The sequence below is a fragment of the Pteropus medius genome, unplaced genomic scaffold, assembly GCF_902729225.1.
Source record: "Pteropus medius unplaced genomic scaffold, Ma_sr-lr_union100, whole genome shotgun sequence".
Lineage (NCBI taxonomy): Eukaryota > Metazoa > Chordata > Mammalia > Chiroptera > Pteropodidae > Pteropus > Pteropus medius.
In genome coordinates this window covers 1,478,188-1,503,032 of record NW_024349796.1, presented here as the reverse complement: position 1 = coordinate 1,503,032, position 24,845 = coordinate 1,478,188, and the positions used below count along the sequence as shown (strand labels likewise).

General features: G+C 38.3%; 1 protein-coding gene across 6 annotated transcripts in view; it reads right to left on the bottom strand.

Moving 5' to 3' along the window:
- Nucleotides 1–23,903, bottom strand: part of EXO1 (exonuclease 1) — a 38,055-nt gene extending 14,152 nt beyond the window's left edge. Inside the window, exons 1-11 of one of the 6 annotated variants that reach the window (XM_039883210.1) lie at nucleotides 23,690–23,903; nucleotides 22,843–23,298; nucleotides 21,928–22,101; nucleotides 19,502–19,621; nucleotides 16,212–16,335; nucleotides 15,076–15,213; nucleotides 13,980–14,192; nucleotides 9,992–10,179; nucleotides 9,203–9,299; nucleotides 7,080–7,305; nucleotides 3,659–3,989 (exon numbers count right to left, since the gene is read on the bottom strand). In XM_039883210.1, coding sequence (XP_039739144.1) covers nucleotides 3,659–3,989; nucleotides 7,080–7,305; nucleotides 9,203–9,299; nucleotides 9,992–10,179; nucleotides 13,980–14,192; nucleotides 15,076–15,213; nucleotides 16,212–16,335; nucleotides 19,502–19,621; nucleotides 21,928–22,088 — 1,598 coding nt within the window. In that variant the 5' untranslated portion in view covers nucleotides 22,089–22,101; nucleotides 22,843–23,298; nucleotides 23,690–23,903. Of the gene's footprint in view, nucleotides 1–3,658; nucleotides 3,990–7,079; nucleotides 7,306–9,202; nucleotides 9,300–9,991; nucleotides 10,180–13,979; nucleotides 14,193–15,075; nucleotides 15,214–16,211; nucleotides 16,336–19,501; nucleotides 19,622–19,822; nucleotides 19,925–21,927; nucleotides 22,102–22,842; nucleotides 23,299–23,689 lie in introns of those variants that run through there. The other 5 variants (XM_039883213.1, XM_039883212.1, XM_039883211.1 and 2 more) reach the window with 5 other exon arrangements.
- Nucleotides 23,904–24,845: the final 942 nt, after the last annotated feature.

Genomic DNA, 24,845 nt, shown 5'->3' with positions numbered 1-24,845 from the left:
ACATGTATTTGGTGCTTGTGCATTTTGTCTATACTTAATTATCATACAGTCTTCCTCCTAAGCTTTTTAACTCCCAAACTGACTCTAAGTTCCTTGAGGATAGGTACTGTCCCACACCTTTGTATCCTCCAAAGTACCTAAAATAATGGCTAACACATGGCTGATAACCAAATAAATACATGAAAAGATATAGAAATAAGTGACAGAAAGGGTTGTCTTATATTTTGTAGAAAGCAAAATGAAAAAAAAAAAAAAAGCCATTTACCCCTCATCCTAGCTTAATTCCTAGTAGCAAACCATCTGGGAACTTGTAGTAGTATTCTAACAGTTTTTTATATATCTTATAAACGTCCACTATTTTAAATACTGAGATTAAAACTTTCAAATAAAGCATTAAATTCTATATTACTAAAGAGGTATTATTTAACCAGCATAGCAGCTTTTGAAAATCACTTAAAATATTCTAATACGAAGAAAAAAAGATCAGTATCATTATTGGAGAAGATGTATTCAAGAAGTTTTTAGGTTTAAAAAGGAAATTCTAGAGTACATGATCAGATAAATATGAAACCAAAAGAGAATTTACCTCCTCAATAAGCATTATTGAATTCAAGTCCAAGATTTACTAAAGTTCAAGTCCAGAACATTTACTAAATATGCTGGAGAGTAAAAATCCTCTCTCTCGATCCTTTCATCAAATTCCTGGCGGAGGTGTGTGGGTTCAGGGTCAGGAGGAAGCGGCACATGGAAGGAAAGTCTTAGGAGGTTTTTTCACGGAGCAGACAACATCAGCTCCTATTTTAAATCACGATTCATTTTTAAGTGAACGATAGTCCTTGTGATATCCAAATATTCCTCCATGTATTATTTCAAGGGTAAAGAGAAGTGACAGAGCCCAAGATTATAAAATTAATAAGCTAGAGAACAGAATTAAAACCCAGAACCCCTCCCAGTTCATGGCTGCTTCTTCCCAATTAGCCTATAGTATTACTTCACTGATATTGATATTTCTAGATGTCAAAAGATAAAATGGCATGTTTCTAAAGTATCTCTATAATGAAGATAAAGAAGATTTAAAACAGATGTCCAAAAGCAGACAGGCTGGAGATGAACCTGTACATATTTAATACCTCCTGTTGCGTCATAAAGAACGGGACGGCAAGGAACTCTGCATATACATTCATGCCGGGCACTGTGCCGGGTGCTTGATGTACGTAACTTCTACTAGTCTAGGAACAGCCTTATGTATCTGATCACCCATAGTTTACAAAGAAACAGGCTCAAGAAGTTAAACGGTAGGTGAACGATCACGCAGCTAATTAGATGACAGTGAGAACTCAAGTCCAGGCTTACCAAGCGGGCTGCTCCTTCCTCTCCAGCACGTCAGCAGTGACTGGGGATGCTCCTGTCACCAACACTAACCATACAGCCCTGGGAGAGTTTCTTAATCTCTCTGAGCCTCGATTTCTCTCCCCCAAATAAGAACACCAACCCTGAATATCTCCTAATGTTGTTGTAAGGAATAAGAGAATATATAAAAGAATTTTGAAAATCGGCTAAGAAAACTAATTTAATATTATCTAGTTATTAATAGATGTTGCTATATAATCCAGATCAGAAAAGTTACTCCCATTATTTCACAGGAAACAGCGGATAGAGAAAAAGATGATTTCTCCAAGCATTTAACGCACTCTCTGAACAACGTATCAGTGAAACACCTAACTGAACTATATGAAGAGACTATGTACAGCTTCACATGGAGATTCCATTAAGCTTCTACAATGGCTAAAAGACAAGTCCTGCAGAGACACACAAACATGATTCTCTTCTGTTGTCTCCAAAGAGTTAAACGCTCAGAGGCAGAAAAGGGAAATTCTAGTTTCACCCAAATGTAAAATTAAATATAAGTTCCAAAAATTTCTCCAAGTGAAAAGTCAATTTTCTAAAACTTATCAGCATATATCATCCAGAACCATCTTTTCCATCTTCTGCAGTCTACTTTTCATCATTCCACTACTTAATAAGCACCTTTAATGAGGGAGACTAGCAAAGGAAGCACCAAAACGATCATTTAATTGTACTGTGAATGCCTCCTTGAGAAGACTTGATGGGAGAAAGGTGTTAATATCACCCACAGCAAGGTCTAGGGATCACCGGAGGTTCATTCCGTCATTGCCAACCACTACCATCATCGTTAGACAGAAGTGGATGCAGCCTGGTTTGCTAAAGTCGAAACATAAAAAAATATTCATCTTAAATCTTTTGGCAGAATACAGGGCTGATAAATTTTCTCCTTTTTAGTAGTGTATCATGCCGAAATAACTTCTGACACTTGAATTTCCTGTTTCTAGGTCATGGTAGCACCATCCAGACAATAAAACAAGAGCCTTTCGTTGATGTTTGTCAACAGGCACGGTTTCAGGCAGTTTATTTATAGTAATAATTTAATCCCCTCAAAGACTCTCAGGTTGTTTAAGTTGTTAGCCCATTTTTTAAAAAGAGAAAACCAAAGCACCCAGAAGTTACTTGCCCAAATCGAACATCTCATGAGTAAACAGGAGAGGATTCAGATTCAGGTGCTCTGACTCCAGGGTCCAAATTCCTAAACCTGAGGTTATACTGGCTCTTCAAACTCATCACCACCCGCAGGGACTATGGCAAGGGCCTAACCGATCTTCCTGCTCCACTCTAGCCCTGTAAACCCATTCTTCAGTGTGCTCAGAGTGGTCTATTTAAACCAAGAATCGAGTCATATCCCTCCTGTGATTAAAACCCTTTAAATATTTCTGGAACATCACCTCTAAAAGCTAACAGTTTCTCAGCTTGCTTTACCAGCCTTCCACGAACTGGCCTGCTTATTTCTGCTCCCTCATCGACCTTTTCCAGATGCCTTTCAGCAGCAGTGACAATGGCTGCGATCACGGCAAGCGCAGCTCCATGCCCCATGCTGTCGCTTGGCGCCACCCTCTGCCCCACTGTTCGACTGTGGGAAGGCACGAGACGCATTCTTGGTCCGTTTCACTCCACGAGTCATCTGAGCCGAAGTAACGGCACCTACACTCGGCTGTTCCCTCTCACCTCTCCAACCACTGCCTCAGCATTAGACGCCCCTTTAAGGCCCTCAAAACACCTCATGCAGGCTTTTATCATTGTGCTTAACACACTGCATGAAAAGTTTTTGTTTATGGGCCTGTTTTTCCAATTACACTACAAGCTTCTCAAGAATAAAAACCACGCCTCTCATTTTTGTAACCCAACACCTAGTATTGCATCAAGTTCTCAATATTAGAACTCTTACAGTCATCTGTATTTAAATACATTTCTGGCAATACTTTGCCAAATGGTATTTAGCTCTTAAAAAGCTGAAAAAAGTGGAAACAAAAAAGTCCTCCCAAAAATGACAGAATTTTTCTAATTCAAAATGTAATACAGTCTACAATTCTTATTTTGGTTCTACAGAGATTATAAAAGTGACAGAAGCTCGAGGGAAAAGCTGTGCATTTAGGTCTGAACTAAGGCAATGCATGATAAAACCTGTAATTGGATCAAGCCAGGCCCTACACCTGCCCCCACTAGATTAAATGTTAAGTCAATTAAAATACATGTCCATAGCGTATATAACACGACAGACAAACAACATTCTATCAGTATAACGTACCTGCTTCTGGTCCCTGGCACCACAACTGCTCCACTTTCTTCATTTTTTCTCTGTAAAAATGCTGCAAATTTATTTCTTGTTGTAGGCGGTGTGCTTAAGCTTTTTTTAATAGTAATTCCATCTACCGGGCCAGGAATAAATATTTTGGAAGAGTTCAGTGATTCGGTACCTTCACAACCATTTTTCTTGGTCTTCTTTGTAAATGAAAGAGAATATTGACTCAACAGATCATCTTCTGACAGTTCTTCTAAAAACAAAATTATTAATAAACCTTTGTTTCTGTACAGTTCATGTTCCATTGTTCTAAGGATGAAGTCTTGTTTTTTTTTAACTATGCATCAGAAAAGAAAATCCAAGGGTAACTTAAAAAAAAATTTCCTTAACTGTACTTTACAATTTCACAAATTAGCTAAGATTTACTGTCAATCATTTGTATGATTTTATGTAAAATTACCCAAACCAAAATTTCAGGAAACTATCAACTCTGTAAGGCTATATACTCTTTACGCCAAGGGACTGTAAAATAAACAAACAAACAAAAAACAATTTTAAGGCAATGAACATGTACATGTATAATTTAATGTTTGATTTAAAAAATGTTCCAGTAGAACCAGTAGCTATTTATACACACCATCTACGTGGTGTGCATATGAGGTACATGTGACTGTCATGTAGTCCGAAGTAATCTGTGCTGTAGCTGACTCTTACTACCTACTCGTGGGGCCCTGGAAGACCGCTGTGCAGCAACTATATTCTATGGTATTAGAATAAATAAGATGAAACAATACAAAAGGCTACAGCCAGAGATGACAAGGACATAGAGCACTAAAGAGTTTGAAATTAGTTCAACAGCTTCCACTCACATAGCAGTAAATGCTTATTACTCTAAGAAGTCAGTAAAAACGGCTGGGGGCACCAAAATACTAGAGACAGGAAGATGGTTCCTCAAATTTAAAAATGTATAGATTTTAAAAAAGGGATATATAGATCAGCAAACTTGATTTTGACTGATGGTAAAAGCCCACACCTGTTTATTATGCAGGGAACTGTGAGCCCTCACAGAAAAGGAAAAAACAAACGTAGGAGCCACAGCAAGGCTTCTCCGAGGAAAAGCCATGCCACACTAACCTCACTGTCTTTTCGTGATCAGCTTTAGACTAGCTATTCAGGGGATGCCGTAGATGTAGTAAACCTGGAACTGAGCGAGACATTTCAGTGTCTCTCATGTTACCCCAGTGGACAATATAGCGCAAAATCTACTGTACATTAGTTACGTGGCTCTGCAGCACATTGAACAGCCCTGAAAGACTATGAAAGGAAGTCGGTCTCTACACAGTGCTTTAGGTTCCAAACTCACTCTGATTCAGTTAAACAGTACATTAAACAAACACATTTTAACCAAAACTTCATACTTTTCAAATTTCCAGCTGACATAGATAATACCTATATATTAGAAGATAATACAAAGATTCAAAAAAGAAAAAAAAATATTAGTGGGCAGAACAGTGGATTAAAATTAATTCAGATGACCTCAATAGAAATAATTTAACCCACATTTAAAAGTATAATTGTAGCTGTAATGGCACGTGGTGGATTTTGACTCAGAAAATGCCAGTGAAATGACAAGAATGTTAACAAAAGCTAACACTATCTTAGTTTGCAATAATAAAATTGCAGCCTTTGGATGACGAACTGAAATCGTGCCACCATTCTAAAAATGCACTGTGTAAGTGGAACACATCTCAACTCACTCACTGTAATAGTTACAATTATTAAAAACCTGTATTTGTAGCCAAAGCAAAACCTGGAATAGATAAGAACTTTTAGCTTGGAAATTAAATTTTAGGAAGGTCACAATCACAATGGCTGTCTCTAAACATGGGAAGGGCTATCATGTAAAAGTGGGATTTAACTTTATCTAGTTTGATTTTTGTGTTTGACCAGAGGATAAAATCCATTGGTAAGTTGAAGTTTAACAAGGCAGACTTAGTCTGGAATAAAGAATTTACTAATAATGAACCCTCTGCCTAAAAAGAACAGTCTATCTTCCTGGTAGCAGGAGGGAAGGAAGGAACTAACGTGTGCAGTGCACTTGCTATGTGCTGGGTGCTTTTATTTATTATCTTATACAACATATACAAGAATTTGTGAAACAGGCAATATCGCTCCCATTTCAGAAGAGAAAACAAAGGTTCAGAGATATCATAAAAAATATTTAGGTTCATAAGAATCAGGACATTTTGGCCAAACATGTATAATCTATATCTAAACTTAAAAAAAATAAAAGCATGAACTAAAAGTTTGCAAAGGATTTTGTTTTGTGTTGTTAGTCTTTTGTTCATTCATGCAAATGTCTGAGGTAAAAAGAAGAGAGAGCAGATTTCAATTGTTCTATTTCTAAACATATTCTATTATGAAAAAACTAAATCAAATCAAAACTCTTCCCAACACTTAGTGTTCCATTCTCATCACTTCTGTTCATTATACTGGAGGTTCCAGCAGGCAAGAAAAATAAATAAAAGGCATGTAGGCTGAGAAAGGAGAGGGAAGAATATCTTTACTTGCAAGTGATATGATCATTTATATGGAAAATCCTGTGGGGTCTAAAAATGAGATACCAAAATTAATCCATAAATTTAGCAAGGTTGCAGAATACAAGGTTAATATACAAAAATCAATTATATTTCTATATATTAGCAATGACCAACTAGAAATCGAAATAAAACTATCATTTATGATAGCATCAAAAATCTGAAACATAGGGATAAATCTGAGATGTGTAAGCCCCATGCAGTGAAAACTACAAAGCACTGCTGAAGACTTAAATGGACCAGAAAACTCAATATTGTTCAGATATCAGTTCTTCCTGAATTGATCTATATATATATTCAACTAAATCCCAATCAAAATCACAGCAGACAGTTGATTCTAAGATTTATATGAAATGTAAAGAACACAGAATAACCAAAACAACTTTTCAAAAGAACTTAGGGAACTTATATTACTTGATTTCAAGATTGACTATAAAGCTACAGCAATCAAAACAGTATGTCGTAAAGTATGGCATAAAGATAGGAAAAGAGACCAGTGGTACAGAACGACAGACCAGAAACAGACCCACACATATAGGGTCGATCGTCAAATGTGCTATGGCAATTCCATAAAGAAAGGGTGACCTTTTAAATAAATGGTGCTGGGACAACAGGATTGCCATACACACACAAAAAAATGACCCTTGATCCTTACCTCATACCATATAAAAAATTAACTGAAAATGGATCAAAGGCCTAAATGTAAATAAGAGTCAAAGCTATAAAACTTCTAGAAGAAAATAAGAGAAAGTCTTAGTGACCTTCGTTTAGCAAAGATTTCTTAAATGTGACCAGTTCTCACTAGTATTTCACAAAAATGAAGTACGTACCACTTCTTGGTCTCTTCACAATGGCTGACTTCCTTGGAAGATTTAACCCTTTAGTGCTAATCACCTGTTCGATGCCCACGGTACTTGGATTTTCCTTCAATCTTGTAGCATTTGGAACAATACCTAGCTCAGGTCTAGGACAGTAATTCCTATGCCAAATGCTATTAACATGAGATGACTTCTGACATGCTTTGTCATTCCAACTATGACTTCTTGACTGGGCAGGCTAAAATATAAAAGGAAAAGGTTACTTGAAGAAAAATAATTTTATTTCCTTCTGTATCAACATATAAGCAAATAATTAAAAATTACGCTTAAAAAGAACAACTTATTGATAAAATACCGGTCCTCTAATAACAGTTTCTATTTTTCTGGTCCTACACTTCTCCGTTAAATGTATCTTGTATTCCTAGATTTGTTTCTCTTCTAACAAAGGTCAAGTGACCTTGTTAGCTCATTTCTAAGAAATAAAAAATAAACCTTCCTAAGATGAATGATGCAAGAAATGAAACTGCAATGAAGAAATATGGATAGAAAAAAAGGACTTTTAAAATCTGAGCATTATTTCAACACATAGTATTTAATAATCATCTGGCAATGTGCTCTAAATAATCATTTACATACCTTTGACAAAGCACCTGAAAGTTAAAAATCACAAAATTATGTATTTAAAGTAGTCAACTACCTCACCTCTAGACATTGACTGAGTTCCAATCAAAACAATCTAACTTACAAAATCCTAGTTTCTATGAGACCCAAACTTGGTATCATCTTTAGTGGACAATAGGGAGAAACAAAAGCTACTACTGAGTCTTACATAAAACTTTCTCGGAGAAAGGGCTTATTGCCAGCTAGTACTGGTATATTTGCCACATTTATTTGTTGAATGAATGTCATTTATATCAGGAGTACCCAACCCCCTGGTACCCAGTCCATGGCCTGTTAGGAACCAGGCTGCATAGGAGGTAAGCAGCGAGGGAGCGAGTGAAGCTTCATCTGTATTTGCAGCTGCTCCCCAGCACCAGCATCACCGCCTCAGCTCCACCTCAGATCACCAGGCATTAGATTCTCATGGGAGCACCGGTCCCTGGTGCCAAAAAGGTTGGGGATGGCTGAGTTACATTCTTTCATTCTCATAACTTGAAAAATAATCTGGCTTGCTTTCATTGCTAAGTCCTTTTGCTACTTTTAGTTGTCTTCTGGTTGATACTTTTTTCTTTTTCATAGCTTCCAGTCCATTCCAGGCCTTTTTACCCTTGCTCACTAATTCAGTCCTTTACTAAGCATTTATTAAGCACTATAGTAGGTTAGCTAGTGTTCTGAAGTACAAAAGCAAAATAATCCTTGCCTGTAAGGATTTAGCAATAAAAGGTCATAGAACCCTGCTTTATGAAGACTGCATTCTTTTGGGAATAATAATAAACTAGAGACATAAATTATATGGTAGTAAGTGCTAAAAAGAAAAATGTTATTGAGAAAAGCTGATAAAGAATGAAGAATGTTTTTGACTGTGGCTAGATTTAAGGTTATAGGAAGTCATTTATGTAGAGACTCAAGGGACATTCAGAATTATAGAGCTGGTACAGAGACTAGAGGTTGTATGAGAATAAATATAAACAGAAAAGAACAGTCGGAATGAAAATATGAACAGAAAAGAGAATGGAGAGAAAGCACCGTAAGGGATGTATACAACTGGGAAAAAGCAGAAGAGAAAAGGAGAGGGCTCAGACACAAAAGGGTGCTCGTTGCTAAGCTGTGAATGAGTGAAAAACCAGCCTGTACTCCCACAGGCAGTGTTTCTAGGTTTGAGTCTTCGACAACACCAAAAGCCAGAGGCTGAACAGGGTAAGATGAGAAAAAAGGCATCAAAGGAAATGTTCAATTCTCAAGGTCTGATAATACACAATATGGTTATCTTTTAGTTTAAGAAACTTAACCAATATACCTATGTTATAAAAGACATAATTTCTCTAGCATCAAGTTGTTTACAATTAAAAATCTGTATAACGCCTAGATATAGAAATGCTTAAAAGATGTTTATTAAACAAAGATTTGCCTTTGGTCATAATTCCTGAGACATAACCAAAATGTGCTCTTTTAGAAAGAAATCAATAAAACGTTACCGCAGCAGTGTCTGGATTATAGTCATCTATCTGTTCAAAAGTATTTATATCTTTATTTCCAAGTGCTATTTGAAGAGCTATAGAATCATCAACATATCTACGTTGGTAAGATTAAGGAAAAAGGCTTTTATTAACAAACAAATGATACTATATTAAGACAGAAGAGTGTATCCTATTGCCCCCCAAAATTTTCAGGTTTAGGACTTCAATGGACCCTGCTTACTTCTACATTCAGCATTACTGAAACCATAAGCATATTTACTCATCTTTGTCACTGCAAGAGTTGGCTGTTTACTGAAGTAAATACCCAAGTCATCATTTACTCCCTTTTAAGGAAGATGGAGAGGAAATCCTGGCCACCAGCTGAGTGACTCTGGGCCATGCATCGCCCTGAGCGTGTGTGGCGGTGGTGGTGGCTGTAGGAAGAGCATCCTAAGCTGGAGCACTGTGCCCAGGATGCTTCTCTTAATAAATCAAGCTTGCTTGCCGTGAGTGTCTCTCAAGTTCCACCTCTGGAATACATACCTTAAGGGACTGACGCTGGACGTGTTTCTGTCAAGTCAATCTAAGTAATTAGCAAGTTATAATGAATGAGCCTCAGATTTATAAACAAAAAAAGGCGCTCTAAATTTTCACTAGCATGGTAATTAAAAATAACAAAACATAGATTTCATTATAAAGAAAGCAAAGAACAATTTGCAAGCTTTTTACAGAATGTCTCACTAAAAAAAGCAACATAAATATATGGAAGAAGTGCGAAATTCTACCATTCTGGTTCAGAAAGGATACCGCCCAGCATAGCTTAGTGTTTCAGGATCAATATTGGCTTCATAGGCATTTAGAGGGATGAGTTTCCTTCTGATGGGATCAAAAACTAGCTGATAAAGGAAGGTATTGTTGGCCTGAATAAATCCCTTGATGTAATCTTCTGGTACTGTTATATTCATCCTGAGATAATGTCCGATTTTCTTGATAACCTAATGATGGACGTAAAAATATTTACAAGTTATCTATAAATAAAGAATAGGGAGTGTATTATCCCCAAAATCAGTCGGTTTACATTGGAGGAGGATGGAGAAAAACAAAAAAAGCAATTACTTTTATCTACATGAAAAACCTGTACCAGCAAGCAAACGCAGCCATGTCATATCACTTAAAATTCTAAGTCTCTGTAACAGTATTTTCTTTGGTTTTTCTATTACTAATCCAAAGAATGAAAAATTCAGTTACACATCAAGTTGATATTCCTTGGTGTAACTTTAAGATATATTCTTTACCCTCAAAGTTCCTTTCATTCAGAAAGCAAAAAATGAACAACATACAAAACATGAGAATTAAAAAAACCCAAGTATTCTTACATCGTATTTTTAAAAAACAAGACATTCTAACTCCTGTTAGTCATGGAGGATTAGAGCTGGAAGTGGTTTTAAATATTTTATACCAAACTCACAGACGAAGAAGGAAGACCCAGAGAACTGGTGATCCTGGAGTCACAGGCTAGTTAGGACACGCTGCTCCCGCTGCCACCATGTCCCCCTCCAGAGAGCCTCCCTCCACGCTTAATCCTGAGGACCCACACTCCGCGCTCTCGGAAACAGAAAATGGGAACCCTGCTCTACAAACTCAGAGGGCTTTGGAGAACCACCCAAAGGGGAATGTAAGCTCCTTTAATGGATGCTGATTTTTTTAAGGTAAAGACTTCAGAGAAATTATAGAGCAGCGACGTAAGGTATCTCTGAATTTTCCAGAGGATCCAAGACACACGATATTGCATTAGATTGCATGAGGAAGTAGATATGAGAATCCAGCTGTCCTCTATGAAGCCACAGTAAAGAGATTCACATAAAAATATGCTATTTCTGTTAACATGCAATGTACTTATTAATTTTAGGTGAATTAATAAATATTTTAATTTTTGTTTTAATTTCTATAATTCATATAAACAGGACAGAAATCAAAAGATGGTACACTGTAATCCATTTCCCATTTAGAAAAAGAAGTGCAGCTCGCTGCCGGCATCAATTTAATTTTAAATAAACATGCTCTTTGAGGCTGAAACAAATCTGACTGGTTTTCAATGTGAGAATAAAATATGAAAACTGTTCTTGGAGTTATTTCTAAACAGAACTTGTCTCTAATCCTAATGTCACAGAAATCAGATTCCTCAAATGAATCTTTGGCTAACAACTATTCGATAATGATGTTAACATCACATGTAGGAATGCTATGTTTTCTAAGATTTGACATTTCCAGTAATTGAGAATTACTATATTTTGTAAATGGAAATACCACTACTAAAAACAGAATGCTATACATAGAATGATGTCATTTGTTTCCAAAGACTATCAACATACTAGAGTGATGCAAAAATATAATAAAAGTGAGATATTTCATGGCAAACTTTGGGGGTAAAGCTAGGACTGTAATCTGTTAGTTATCTTGGGGTAAACATTGCAGCCACAAGCCCAAGTATTGTCAGGGCAAAAGGGAAATGGGTTAACATTAATTCTATCCTAGAATATTTTAAACAGCCTTTAAATCTCTTCATAACACTTTTCATTTAAAAAATCACTACTATTTGGAGCCACTGGTCAGATGGCACAGAAGGTGGATGCTGTACACGCTTCCTCTCGCAATCACACCAAAATTATAACAAAACTACAGAGCAACCATCACTGGAGTCCCCTGAGGTCTGGCTGAACAGTAGCCCTACAACTAGGGACAAACGTAAGAGGTCACCTCAAAACTGGCAGGAGGGGCGAAGACACAAAATGGCCCAGTCCCCAAACAGCATGTGGTGACTGAGCCTCGAGAGGGTTATCTTGGCTGAAGAGCCTCCTCTCCTACCTGAGAAGCGAGGAGTCCCAGGGTTCTAGTGCTGGAAAGGTAAGCCCCGACAACCTCTGGCTGTGAAAACCAGCAGGGATTATGTCTGAGATGGAGGGCTGTGAGAGTTGCAGACTTTCCTTTTAAAGGGCCTGCTCTGACTTACTTGCTGATGGACTCACTTGCTCTAAGCTCCAATGCTGGGGCAGCTGCTAGAGGAGTGCCAGGGACGTATGGGGAGACATTGAGTTGTTGGGCTTCAGAGCAGGGTGGAGGGACGGCTTTCTCACAGAAAGAAGTGCTGGCAGAGGGCACTGTTCCTTGGTTGAGCCCTCCCCACTCCCAGTGCACAGATGCAGATGGGTGCCATATCTGGGTCTCCATCGACCTAGATAACACTGGTTACCCACCCAGGTGATTCTGAGACCCCGCTCCACCCAACGTGCAGGGCCATTCAAGCTGCCTTTTAGAGGTTGGCAATTTAGAGGATGGGGTAGAAGAAGACACCCAATCAGAACAGCAAAAAGAAAACAGAATCCAAAAAAATGAAGATGGTTTAAGGCGCCTATGGGACAACATCAAGCTACCAACGTTTGCATCATAGTAGTAACAGAAGGAGAGAGAGAGCGCAAGGAATTGAAAACTTATCTGAAGAAATAATGACTGAAAACTTCCCTAACTTGATAAAGGAAATAGACATACAAGCCCAGGAAGCTCAGAGATTCCCAAAAAAGATGAACAGGCCCACACCAAGACACATCATAATTAAAATGCCAAAGGTTAAATACAAAGACAGAATTTTAAATGCAGGAAGAGAAAAGTAGTTAGTTGCCTACAAGGGAGCTCCCATAAGACTGGTAGCCAATTTCTCAACAGAAACCTTGCAGGCCAGAAGAAGCTGGCACAAAATATTCAAAGTGACGAAAAGCCAGGACCTACAACCAAGATTACTCTACCCAGCAACGTTATCATTTAGAATCAAAGGACAGATAAAGAGCTTCCCAGATAAGAAAAAACTAAAGGAGTTCATCGCCATCGAGCCAGTATTATAGGAAATGTTAGACGGATTTAAGAAAAAAAAAAAGTATGTATCAAAAATATGAATAAAGTGACAATAACTACATATCTATCAACACGTACTTCAAATGAAAAAGAATTAAATGCTCCAATCAAAAGATAGGGTGGCTAAATGGATAAGAAAACAAGACTCTTTCATAGGCTGCCTACAAGAGACACGCTTCAGATTAAAAGACACACACAGACTAAAAGTAAAGGAATGGGAAAAGATATTTTATAACAGACCTAGAGGGTACTGTGCTGACTGGAGTATGTCAGATAAAAGAAAGAAATGACAATATGATTTCATGCACATGTGTAACCTAAAGAATGAAATAAACAGAAAACGGACAAACTCACAGATACAGAGAATATCTTGAGGGTTATCAGATGAGAGAAGTTGGGGGGTAGTTAAAAAGGGAGAAGGGATTAAGAAGTAGAAATCGGTAGTTACAAAAACGGTCATGGAGATACAAAGTATAGCATAAGAAATACAGTCAATAATATTGTAATAACTATGTATGGTGTCAGAGGGCTACTAGATTTATTAGGGTGATCACTTTGTCAGTTATATTGATGTCTAATCACTATGTTGTACACCTGAAACTAATATAGCTGTATGCCAACTATAATTGAAAAGTAAAAAACATTATTAAAAAATAATAAAATTAAAAAAGCAATTTAAGAAATCATTACTATTCGTTTGTCAATTGCTGAGAAGATGGTTCACCAATTGCCAAAAGCAGTTTTAGTATTTTAGTCATTTTCTCCTTTTGGTGACACATTATTGGCTACTGACATAATGGGATATTTAAAATCTATATTCTGAATGTCTTTTCTATTATTTAAGAAGTGTTTCAGAAACCGAATAAGACACTTGGTAAGGCACTCTTACCTTGACAATATCTGGATTATTGGCTAGTCTTAGTACTTTGCAGGCCTTTGCTAATCCAATCCCACGCAGTGATGAGAGATAGTCACAGCCTGAAAGAATGCACATGTAACGGAACTTCTCTTCTGTGAACACATCCCCAAGCTGCCTGCACATTCCCAGCCGAGCCTGATCAATTTCCAGTCCATTTCCAAACTGGTCCATTTTTAAAATCACCTTCAAAAAGAAGGGAAATTGTTAATACCGATGAGGGTCATTTTTATTTTTCATTATCTAATTCATTGTAACATTTTGAAGAAATCCTTCTTGTTCTTCATCATGACAGTGAGAGAAAGGCTCGTGTTAAATTTGGAAGAAAATGAAACTGAGGATAGGCTGTGACTCGGACATGAGGAATACGTTTTCTGCATCTCTTCCTGCTTACGCCACAGGGTCGTCATGGTGATCCAACAGCAATTCATACAGAGAGCATTTCCCCTTACTTCCCACTGTGACTCTTTTTTTTCAAAAGTAACCCTTTTTCTCATTCCTAAAGTATTACATGTTCATTGTAGAAATTTTGGAAAACACAGAAATTCATAAATAATAAACAAAATAAGTTTCCGAAATCTCTCATCTTTCACTGTTACCCAGCATTAACCTTTGACATAGATCCTTCTAGTCATCTATGACATATATAATATAAATAACATAGATATTAACAAAAATGAGATCACTCTATACTTTTGTATCTTAACTTTCCCCTTAATATGTCATAAAATTTTCCATTAATTTTATACATAATTCTAAATAACTGCAGAGTATCCCATTAGTAGATAATTTACCCAACCTAACTGAAAAATATAAAGCATATAAGTTACCATTATTAAAACATAAGACCCATAAGTCTACATTCTACCAAAGAATTTGACCAAAACAACAACAAAATGCTCTAACCTTAAGGGCTTACTCTGAAAAAGCACCCGGATGATACAAATGTCAAGCAGCAAAACACTTCATTTAAAATAATTATTAGCACTGTAAGTAGATATTAATTGCAGATATTAAATATTACTGGAGAGGAAAAAGTTTAGCCTCTTGATTTACATGATTTAAGTACCTTTTTACAGCCGAAAGCGAGCAGATCAGAGTCCTCTGTAATTATAGCTTGTACAATACCAGCTTTATTAAGATAGGCCAACTGTGCATCCGCTTCGTAAGGTGCCACGAGACAATCTACTCCCTGAGACCGAGCAGCCTGTGAGAGACCATCACAGTCAATCTACAGAACAGCGTCTGGAAAGAACTAAACAACCTCCCGTTTCAAATCCATTTTATTAACAGCCTCATCATGCACACGCTAATATTATTTTTCAAAAATCATTTCTTTTGAAGTATGTTTTTCTACTTTTAGTCTTAGTGTATATTGAACAAATCAATATAGCCACCAAGAGGTTTCTTTTTAAAAAATCAATTTATAAATGTGGAGAAAAGAAATACTGCTATACATTTGGGGGAGGGAGGCAAAAAACTACAAACTACAAAAGTTAATTATTTCAAGTTATATAAAGTTTCTACCTTAAGGATGGCTATGTTCTAAAAGTATACAAGACATGTGTTTGGAGCTTTGAATATATTTTCCCCACAAAGTAACAGGTTCTCTTGTCAAATTACAAAAGTCTATCTGACAGTGAACTGATAAACTACAGAATCTAATCACTATATTTATCCTCCCATTTGTTTATTGAAATGGGGAAGTGAGGGCGGGGATTGTGGGCACGTAGACACTAACATTCACAGTGACAAAAAAGCAGCTTCTGAGCAGAGTAGATCAAGCAGCCTAGACACCTACAGAGCTCCTGAGTCCCCAGGCTGCTTCCTCAGACCTCTGACAGTTGTCCGAGGGGGCAGGCTGGGTGAGTGGTGAAGACTACATGAGTGGGGTAGGAGTGAACCCCAGGAATGCATCCCTTCTAGCTCTACGGACAGGATAGCATGCTGATGGAGTTTATCTAAATGAGTTATCTAAAAAGGGGGAGCTTTGCTTATTCCTTAGGCTTTCTCCCTTGGAAACTGTTGAACTCCTCTATCTAAAGATAATGTTCCCTCTTCCTCTGCCATCTGCCCTCTCCTGGAGGTTTGGTCTACGATCATTTCCCCCCTTCATTCTCTCTCATTAATAAACAAGTTACAACCAGCTTAAATGACCTTAGCCATCTGCTGCTCTGGCTGTATTCCTCGTTCAGCTTACCGTACCTTAATCACTCGGTGGGCCATAGCGTGCGTGATGTTGATGGAACGGGCGAAACACTCTCTGGCCTCTGAGACTTTCCCCTCACGGAGAAGCTGCTTGCCTTTAAGAAGATTGGCTTGTCGTCTTCTGCAAAGGAAAAAAATTAAGAGGCTGACTGGAGAAATTGTAATAAAACTATAATTCAAGAAATTTTCCTAGAATAAAGAAAAGTTTGACTCATTTGAAAGTGCAAGAATAATAAAGCTGGTATTGCACAAGCTACGACTACAGAGGACTCTGATCTCCTTTCTATAAGCTGCTCTGAAATCTAATAGACAATAAACTTCAGAAAAAACAAAATTACATGAGAGGCACTGGTATAAAGACTGTTAGTAATCATGAAACAGATGATAATTTGTAGAACGAAGACTAAATAAGGGTTAAACAGGGAGAGAGCAATAGCTATGCTCTGATGGTTTAGCACCACTATTTTTTAAATGGGGACAGAGAGAGCATATGCTAAAGAAAAAGAATGAAATTTTAACTATTTGCAATAATCGTATCGGTAGTGGTAGTATTAGTATTTAATTTTGAATCCACTGTTGAATATAATGTGGGAGAAAATAAATGAGTACAGTAGTCCCCCCTTATCCCCAGTTTCGTTTTTCACAGTTTCAGTTACCCATATTCAAATGTGGATCCAAAATATTAAATAGACAATTCCAGAAATAATTCACAGGTTTTAAATTGTGCGCCTTTCTGAGTAGCATAATGAAATCTCGATGCCGTTCTGCTCCTTCCTGCCCAGGACATGAATCATCCCTTTTTCTAGTGTCTCCACTTCACTTCATCTCATCACTTGGGCACTGTGTCATCTCACATCACAAGAAGGATTAGAGTACACTGAGCTATTTTGAGAGAGACAGACCACATTCACATAACTTTTATTATAGTATGTTGCTACGATTGTTATGTTTCATTAATAGTTATTGCTGTTAATTTCTCACTGTGCCTAATTTATGAATTAAACTTTATCGTAGGTATGTGTGTATGTGAACAAACAGTATAACAGGACTCAGTTCTCTCCGGGGTTTCAGGCATCCACTGGGGATCTTGGAATGTATGTCTCGTGGATAAAAGGAGAACTACTGTAATTAAAAGATACTCTAACTTTATCATGCCCTATACACTTAAAAACAAGGAATCTCTGGAAGGAAGGAGGGAGATACAGATGAAATACAGAAATTAAGTAAAAATCCTGTACCCTGAATTTGAATTGGAAGTTATCGGTCTAAACTCATGAGGTTTTTTTAAGTAAATGCGTGTATATATACGCACACAAATCCCCTAGTTCTACTTTTAGACTGGGCTCCACAGATGAGAAGACTTCGTAGAAAAGGATTATAAAGGCCCCTCCCAGAGGAAGCTGATCTCGCAGAGAGAAGACAGAAAGAGCACTCAGGCTAGATTCACACAGTAGAAACCCTCTTTAGCCATTCTTGAGATTAGCAAGAGGAAAATCTGTCACTGTCTGTGACTAGAATTAAGAACATGATGGGGGATGCCCAGGTGGGGTGTCGTTGGAATCAGTCCCTTAGCCATACTGGTTTAGGGTTGTCACCAATCCTTTTAGAACTAAACCGGAACTAATCAACATTTCATCAAAAGTATATTTAGTAAACTATGTTATTCATACTGGGTCTCAGTCTCAGTTAATTTTTTCTTTTTTTAATTAAATTTATTGTGGTGACATTGGTTAATAAAATTATATAAGTTTCAAGTATACAATTCAATAATGAGAAATATGTACATATGTTCACCACCCTGTTAATCTTTTAATAAGCTTTATGAAGTTTTGACTTGAAGAATCAGACCCTCTAGGTACAGCTAGACTGAAAAACCTAGGCCTGAAGAACCCTCTCTCTGAGGCTGGGCCAGAAGCACCTCTTACAAAATGCTCACAGAGCGAGGCTTACTTCTCTTTGGGTGTAATTCACACTGCCTTTCACAGCTATGCCCACTGGTCTTTCCTATGCAATACAATGACTCCTGGATCTAAAAGCTAATATAGGGGGAAAAAAGAAGAGATGAATGTGGTGGAATAGTGGTTTCATTAAACACAGAATGTCTTTCTAAAGTCCATTATTGTAAAATGACTAAATTTTATTAAGTTAAACATGAATGATAAAATTTCTAGTATAACTATTGAAAGAACAGAAATAGAATGCATCACTTTTCAACTAGATACAAGAGACAATATAATAAGGGTGGAAAAAAACAATCAATCTAGAAGTGAAGCAAGGTAGGAGTTACCCCCCCCAAAAAAAAGAAAAAGAAAGGTGAAATAAATATAAAATATCAAGAGAAATAATAAGTCAAAATATATTAGTAACTAATGATCATTGTAAAATGAATAAAATTTTCTATTGAAAAGATTATTAAAATGGCTAAGATTGACAGAATGGATAAAAACAAATACAGTGATGTATTCTTTATAAGAGACAAACATAAAAACCAATGACAGTAACGCTGAAGGTTAACAGAAAGATGCTAAGAATAAACACAAGAGAGTTATTATGAATATGCTAATATCAGACAGAACAGTTTTCAGAAAAAAGCATAAACAGAGTCACTACATATTGTTTCATTTCACTACAAAAATGTAAGATTCTAAACCTGAATGTAACCAATAAAATAGCTTTAAAATAAAGCAAAAAATTGACATAACTGTAAGGTAATTAACAAACCCACTATCAGTGAAATTTTAACATACTTTCTTCAGTAATTGATGAATTAAGAAGACACACATAAAAATATAAAAATAAAAAGCCAGTAAAGATATGGAATTTTTTTTTTTTATTATTATTTATGCCTACAGCACCTGGTCTTCCTAGGTGGTCTCCCATCCAAGTATTAACCAGGCCCGACCCTGCTCAGCTTCCGAGATCAGACACTGGGCTTGTTCAGGGTGGCATGGCCATAGACCATGGACCGTGGCTCCACTGGGGTGCAAACTCAGGACTTTCTGTATGTAAAGCAGATGTGCTAATCACTACACTATGGAACCACGTCTAGATGTGGGAAATTTGAACACCACAATCAATAAGCTTAATTAACTAGACAGACGAAATCTTTCACTCAATAACTGGACAATGCACATTCCTTTCTGGCATGCATGGAACATGTAAGGAAATTTATTCATGTACGAGGGTATAAACAATCTCAACAAACTAAAATGAAAATATTTGGTATTATACAGACCACAGCATCAGACCTTAATGCAATTAAGTCAGATTAATCAGAGGCAACTTACTCTCTTCTAGACTTCTCCACTTCCTTTTTAGAAGGTAAAGTGCATCCGTCAAATACAAGAATAGGCTTGATCCCGTGAGACAGTAACATATTTACAAATTTCATACAAAATCCTACATACCTATGACAATAAAGAAAACATATTTAAGTGTTTTGCATCTTGTAAGATAATACTTTTGCTCTTTTTAAAAACAGGTGAAACAGATTATGAAAAGAGGTTGTTTTTTAAGTAAATGTTTTTATAGGAAATGGAAACTAACTGGGACTTGGGTTCAAACCCTGCCTTGGACCCTACTGGACTATATGACATTCAGTGAATTACCTGACCCTCCAAGCCTTGCTTTCTTCATCTGTAAATTAAAAGGCTTTATGGTTCCAAATCTTGCCTTTTCTCCCCATTTTTTTGCTTGGAAAAATTTCAAATCTATTGAATAGATGAAAGAATAGTACAATACATACCTGATTCCTCCAACAATACCATTATCACACCCAAGACATCTAATATATAGCCTATATTAAAATCTGCCCAATTGTCCTAATGTTTCTTATGATCAGCGGTATCCTGGTAAACGTTCAACAACCAGTTCTAGGGGGAAAGGGACCTGACCTATAGCACCTGTCAACGTCCTTGACGTGAATATTCTGCAGTGATGGATACACTACTGACGTGGGCTCGCTGAACTAGGAGACAGTGTATAGTAAACACGCACCTGTCGGCTCCAACACAGCACTGCTGTGACTATCCCCCGACCCCTGTGCCGGAGTCAAACAAGGGTCACATACTGAATTTAGGTTTTTATTTTGGCAAATCAAATAACAAACGGAATTACAACTCTCACGATTTCATTAAAAAAAGAGATTTTAACTCAAAATAGGAACAGAAAGGCATGATCTTAAAAGGTAATCATTAAAATCAAGTATATTCATCTTAATGAAAGTTTCACTACACTGCCCTTATTATTTTTTTATTGTAAACCAGTGACAATGGGCCTACTGGTTTATAGAACAGTCACTGTGACCAATGATTAAATACCATGTAAAAATAGGAGAAAGCAAATATAAAATTGTAATGAATTTTAAAGAAAAATTTTTTTTAATAAACTAGACAAAATAAAAACAGATACCTGGTGCCTTCATTTCATATATTTCAGACATCTTTCCAGCTCAGCACATATAGATCTACCTTATTCTTTATAATGGTCATAAAGGTTTGTCATAGGCTTATCCTAATTTTCTGATCTTTTCTGGTTAATATTCCCATACAAAGGTAGATAAGAAAAGGAAAATAAACTCTATCAAATGTGACTTATTAGTTGCCATAGGAAAAAAAATAAAATACACAATACTTTGTTGAAAGTACTGAAACTTTTTAGTTCAATAAACAGTTGCTGAATGCCAGCTACACGGCAGGTCCTACAGAGTCTCTGACATCTCTAACGATAAAGGATATTCCCTGTACTTTGGATAACTCTTCCAAAGGCAAAAAATCTTAGAATCCTCAAGAAATACAAGAAACAAGAGATACAGTTCCCCGCCTCCTTATGAAAAAATATTCAAAGAAACACTGAAGATGGCAATGAAAAACCTGTAGTTTTCAAATCCACTGAAACTGCTCAAATTTAGTGGTAGAAAAGAAAATACTTTCAAAAAATGATCACAGCAGTTGGAGTGGCAGAAATGCCCAGGATCCTTCAGATCTCACATGGACTGTCACAGGCCACTTCTGGTCAAATTAATTCGATAGTCCTGAAAGCCCCAAACATTCATCATCTGATAATGACTTTCTTCCCTTTCTTCTAGGAAATAAACGGGATTTACACATTTTACCAATTGTTTATTGTGCTTAAGTAATATATTGCAAAAAAAGAAAATATGTAATTAGTGTCCAAATCCCTGTGGCAGTCTCTGTCTAGAGACTGTATTCATTTCTCTAATGTTTCAATTTGAAAAATAAAGAGGACATCAGTCCTGCCTCAAATGAGGTCACAGGGTTATGACTGGATGTCAACATGGCCCACCATTTTTGGCCCACATTGAAGTAAAAAGGGGTCAGAATACCTTGTCCCTTTGCTTTGCTAACAGGGCTTAGCAGTGTGTTGTCTGTAGCCAAGAAAGTAGGAGTCTGAAATCATGGATTTCCAGAATACTGTTAAAAAGTTTATCTTAGCCACAGAATAAAGGAGGGACAGATATACCTGCTGGTCACAGACCTAGAGGTCTTTGTCCATCAGTATGCTGATACTCCGGCTTATTCAAAATAAAAACTAGGCCTGATCACACTAAAAAGTCATTCTTGATTTGGCAATGTTCTAAAACACACTCTCACTTCTGGATAAACCTCGTATTGAATGAAAATGACCCTTTTCTGAAAATAAGGTATTACAAGTCTCACTCTTAATTGGCAATGAATACAAGGTCCAAACTTACTTATCGGTAGGTTCACCTTTGGCTAGTTGTTCGGCACAAGCAACAGCTCCTTTGTGAAGCCAGCAATACGTGTCCACGGCTACTACCTGCCCCTTATACTTCCTCACGTGGACGGGTTCAGAAGCTTCTTTGATAAATTGCAGTAATCCGTGTATCCCCATTGTGCCAAGTTAACTACATGATATGAGAGGAGAAAGGAAAAATAGCAATATTTAAAGCAAAATATATTTACTCAAAAGTTTTAGAAAAATAATTTTTAAAAAAGCTTGGAAACTGATATAGTATCTGTTACTGTTTAGATATTTTAGAATCAATGCTCTTCAATATTTTAACTGGGCTCCTCCGTCAAATAATTCCAGTCTAGAATTTTTATAATAACCCCTAATCCTATCTCTAATGTCACTTATTTTCCTTAATGTTTATTCTTTCCCAAGTACTCTCCCACTTGGAATCATGTGTGCTCCAAGCCCTCAACAGAGTACTAGGAACACAGAGGTGCTAAAAAATTATGAGCCTCTCTTCTCTACAAAATTGTGCATGGTATGGCATCACATTCCCTCTAAACAGGCATTATAAGAACCAATATGCAAATCAGCGTAGGAGTGGAAACTCAAAACTTTGTAGGAACGTAGGCAATACAACTGAAAAATAGAATAAATGCTTCAGAACAAATGCTTTAACTTCTCACCCACTTGCGTCCTGGTTGCAACCCCTAAGCCCTTTCTGTATAGAAATTGTGGCGCTGTCACAGTCCTTCCCCAAGCAACCACTCCCCGCAACTACCCACAAGGAAAAGTGAAAGACAGCAGTGGGCACTGTGCAGTTGCCTGGCATTTCGTAACAAATCTCTCCCACCAAACATTAAGTTTGGGAGAAAGGGAAGAAAGGAAGCCCAGGAGCAGAGGTCAACCTCACCCGTTGAGCAAGCTCTGATGTTCTAGTCCAGCAGTTGTCGAATTTCAGCAGTTCGCAGGTTCAACTCCACTTCTACATACCGTAATTTACTAGCTGTGGAGCTTGGTGGAGGATTCTGAATTTTAAACACGGCAGGTACTTTGGATGCAGGTGGTCCCCAAGCCACAGTATGAGAACAATTAGTCTCTTAAAGAGTTTCTTTTCACACTGAGGAAAACTGACATAGTATACATTTCAGGAAACATGTTTCTTCTAAGCTAGGTAAATATCCTCCAATAAATAGTTCCTCGTGAGCACAGTAAGAATGACTGAGTGCCACGTGGCACACAGCATCTCAAGGAGACCGCCTGAGGCAACAACTTCATTACCCTCCCTCCCTATTCCTCCATCTCATGCGGGTGTGCAGGAGCGAGGAGCGGCCCGCAAGCCCATTCCAGAAGACACGTTTCCTTTGGCCTGTATTAAAAAAAAAAAAAAAATTTACTTGTCAACATTTAAAAGCTTGGAGACTGAATGTAAAAACTGCACTGATAGCTTCTGCAGTGAAATAAGAGGGGTCCGACAACCGGATGCCAGGTCCGGCCAGAAAACGTCTGCAAGGAGCACAGACTTTCCCGCGGTTCACGGACTGCAGCCCTAGCCTGGCCAACTACGTTCCCTCGGGACCAAACACACTCCCACACCACTGACTCCACTCGGGCAGCGCCCCCGCCACGTTCCTCGGGACTCTGCTGCAGGGTGTGGAAGACCACGTCAGACCCTCTCCTTCCCTTCCTGAGACCCGGAATCCCGAGCCCGGAACGGGAGTACGCACAGATCGACCCCGCGGGGACCGGCAGGAACTCACTCAGTCTCCGCGCGGCCTGCTCCGCTCACTTTTCGGGAAGGGCAGCCTGGTGGGGGCTCCGAAACCCGTCTCCAACGCCCCCGATTCTCACGGGGAAGCGAGAGCAGCGGAACTTAGAGGGCTCGAAGGGACACACCTTTCAATTTGCGCGGGATGGCCCGCAGCCCGCCCAGCGGAAGTGACGTCAGAGTGCCGCTCCGCGAAGCCGGCTCCGCTTCCGGCGGACTCTCCGAGCATCAGCCTCGGTGGATGCGACTGCGGCCCACACTGCCCTGCGACTCCGAGCGCGGCTGCCCGCCGCAACTTCTTGCGGCCTTTTGAAGGGGCGCGGGGAGCTGGAACTGATGGCCCAATAGGAACGGCAGCCGGGAAGTTGAGCATTTTCTCTCTCACCGGGGCTGCTGGGAATTGTAGTTCTTACCTGACTGCAGCCTCAGTTCCGAGCTGCTGAAGTTCAAAGGGCGCCGCCGCCTGAATGTGTTGAAGTTTTTAAAACCTAAAAAAGGACTGCAGGGAAACGAGAGATTCAGCTTGAGTTACAGTATTCTTTGGACCCTTCCAGTAGACTTTGGGAAAGGAAAGAGAGGGCGATTAGTAAATAATCTGGGAAGTGACAAAGATTCTCTCCTTGACCGATCTCTAGCCAGGCTCCTCTGAGCCCTCTTCTCAACTAAGCTTGAACCTTGGCCTACAAAGAAAGACTTGAATGAACGCTAACACAGCTCCAGGCCACAGCCCCATGGGGCCACTCCAGCCCCGCTTAAAGTGCCTTTCTGAGAAAAGGTTGCCAAAAGAATTCCCAGCCAACATCTGAGGTTAGGGCCCGTCTCCCAGCTTCTGCAGGAGCGTAGGAGCCTAAGTCCCATAAGCACCGCTTAGCAGTAGCAGGAGAATTTTACTAGGTCTTACTTCCCAATTTTGGTAACCTTTCACTTCCTTAACTCTACTGAACCCCATTCACACCTGCTTCCCATTCCCTCATTTTCTCTGTAAACCACACAGTCATCTGTGCAAATCGTGTTGAGTTAAGCTTGTGCTGGACTCGTTCTTTTATAATAGAATTACTGACTAAAATCTGTCCTCGCCACTTTACCTAGTGTCCAGCTTTGTGGTCTTAGGAAGAAACTCAGACATTAAGAAGGTGCCCATTGCGGCC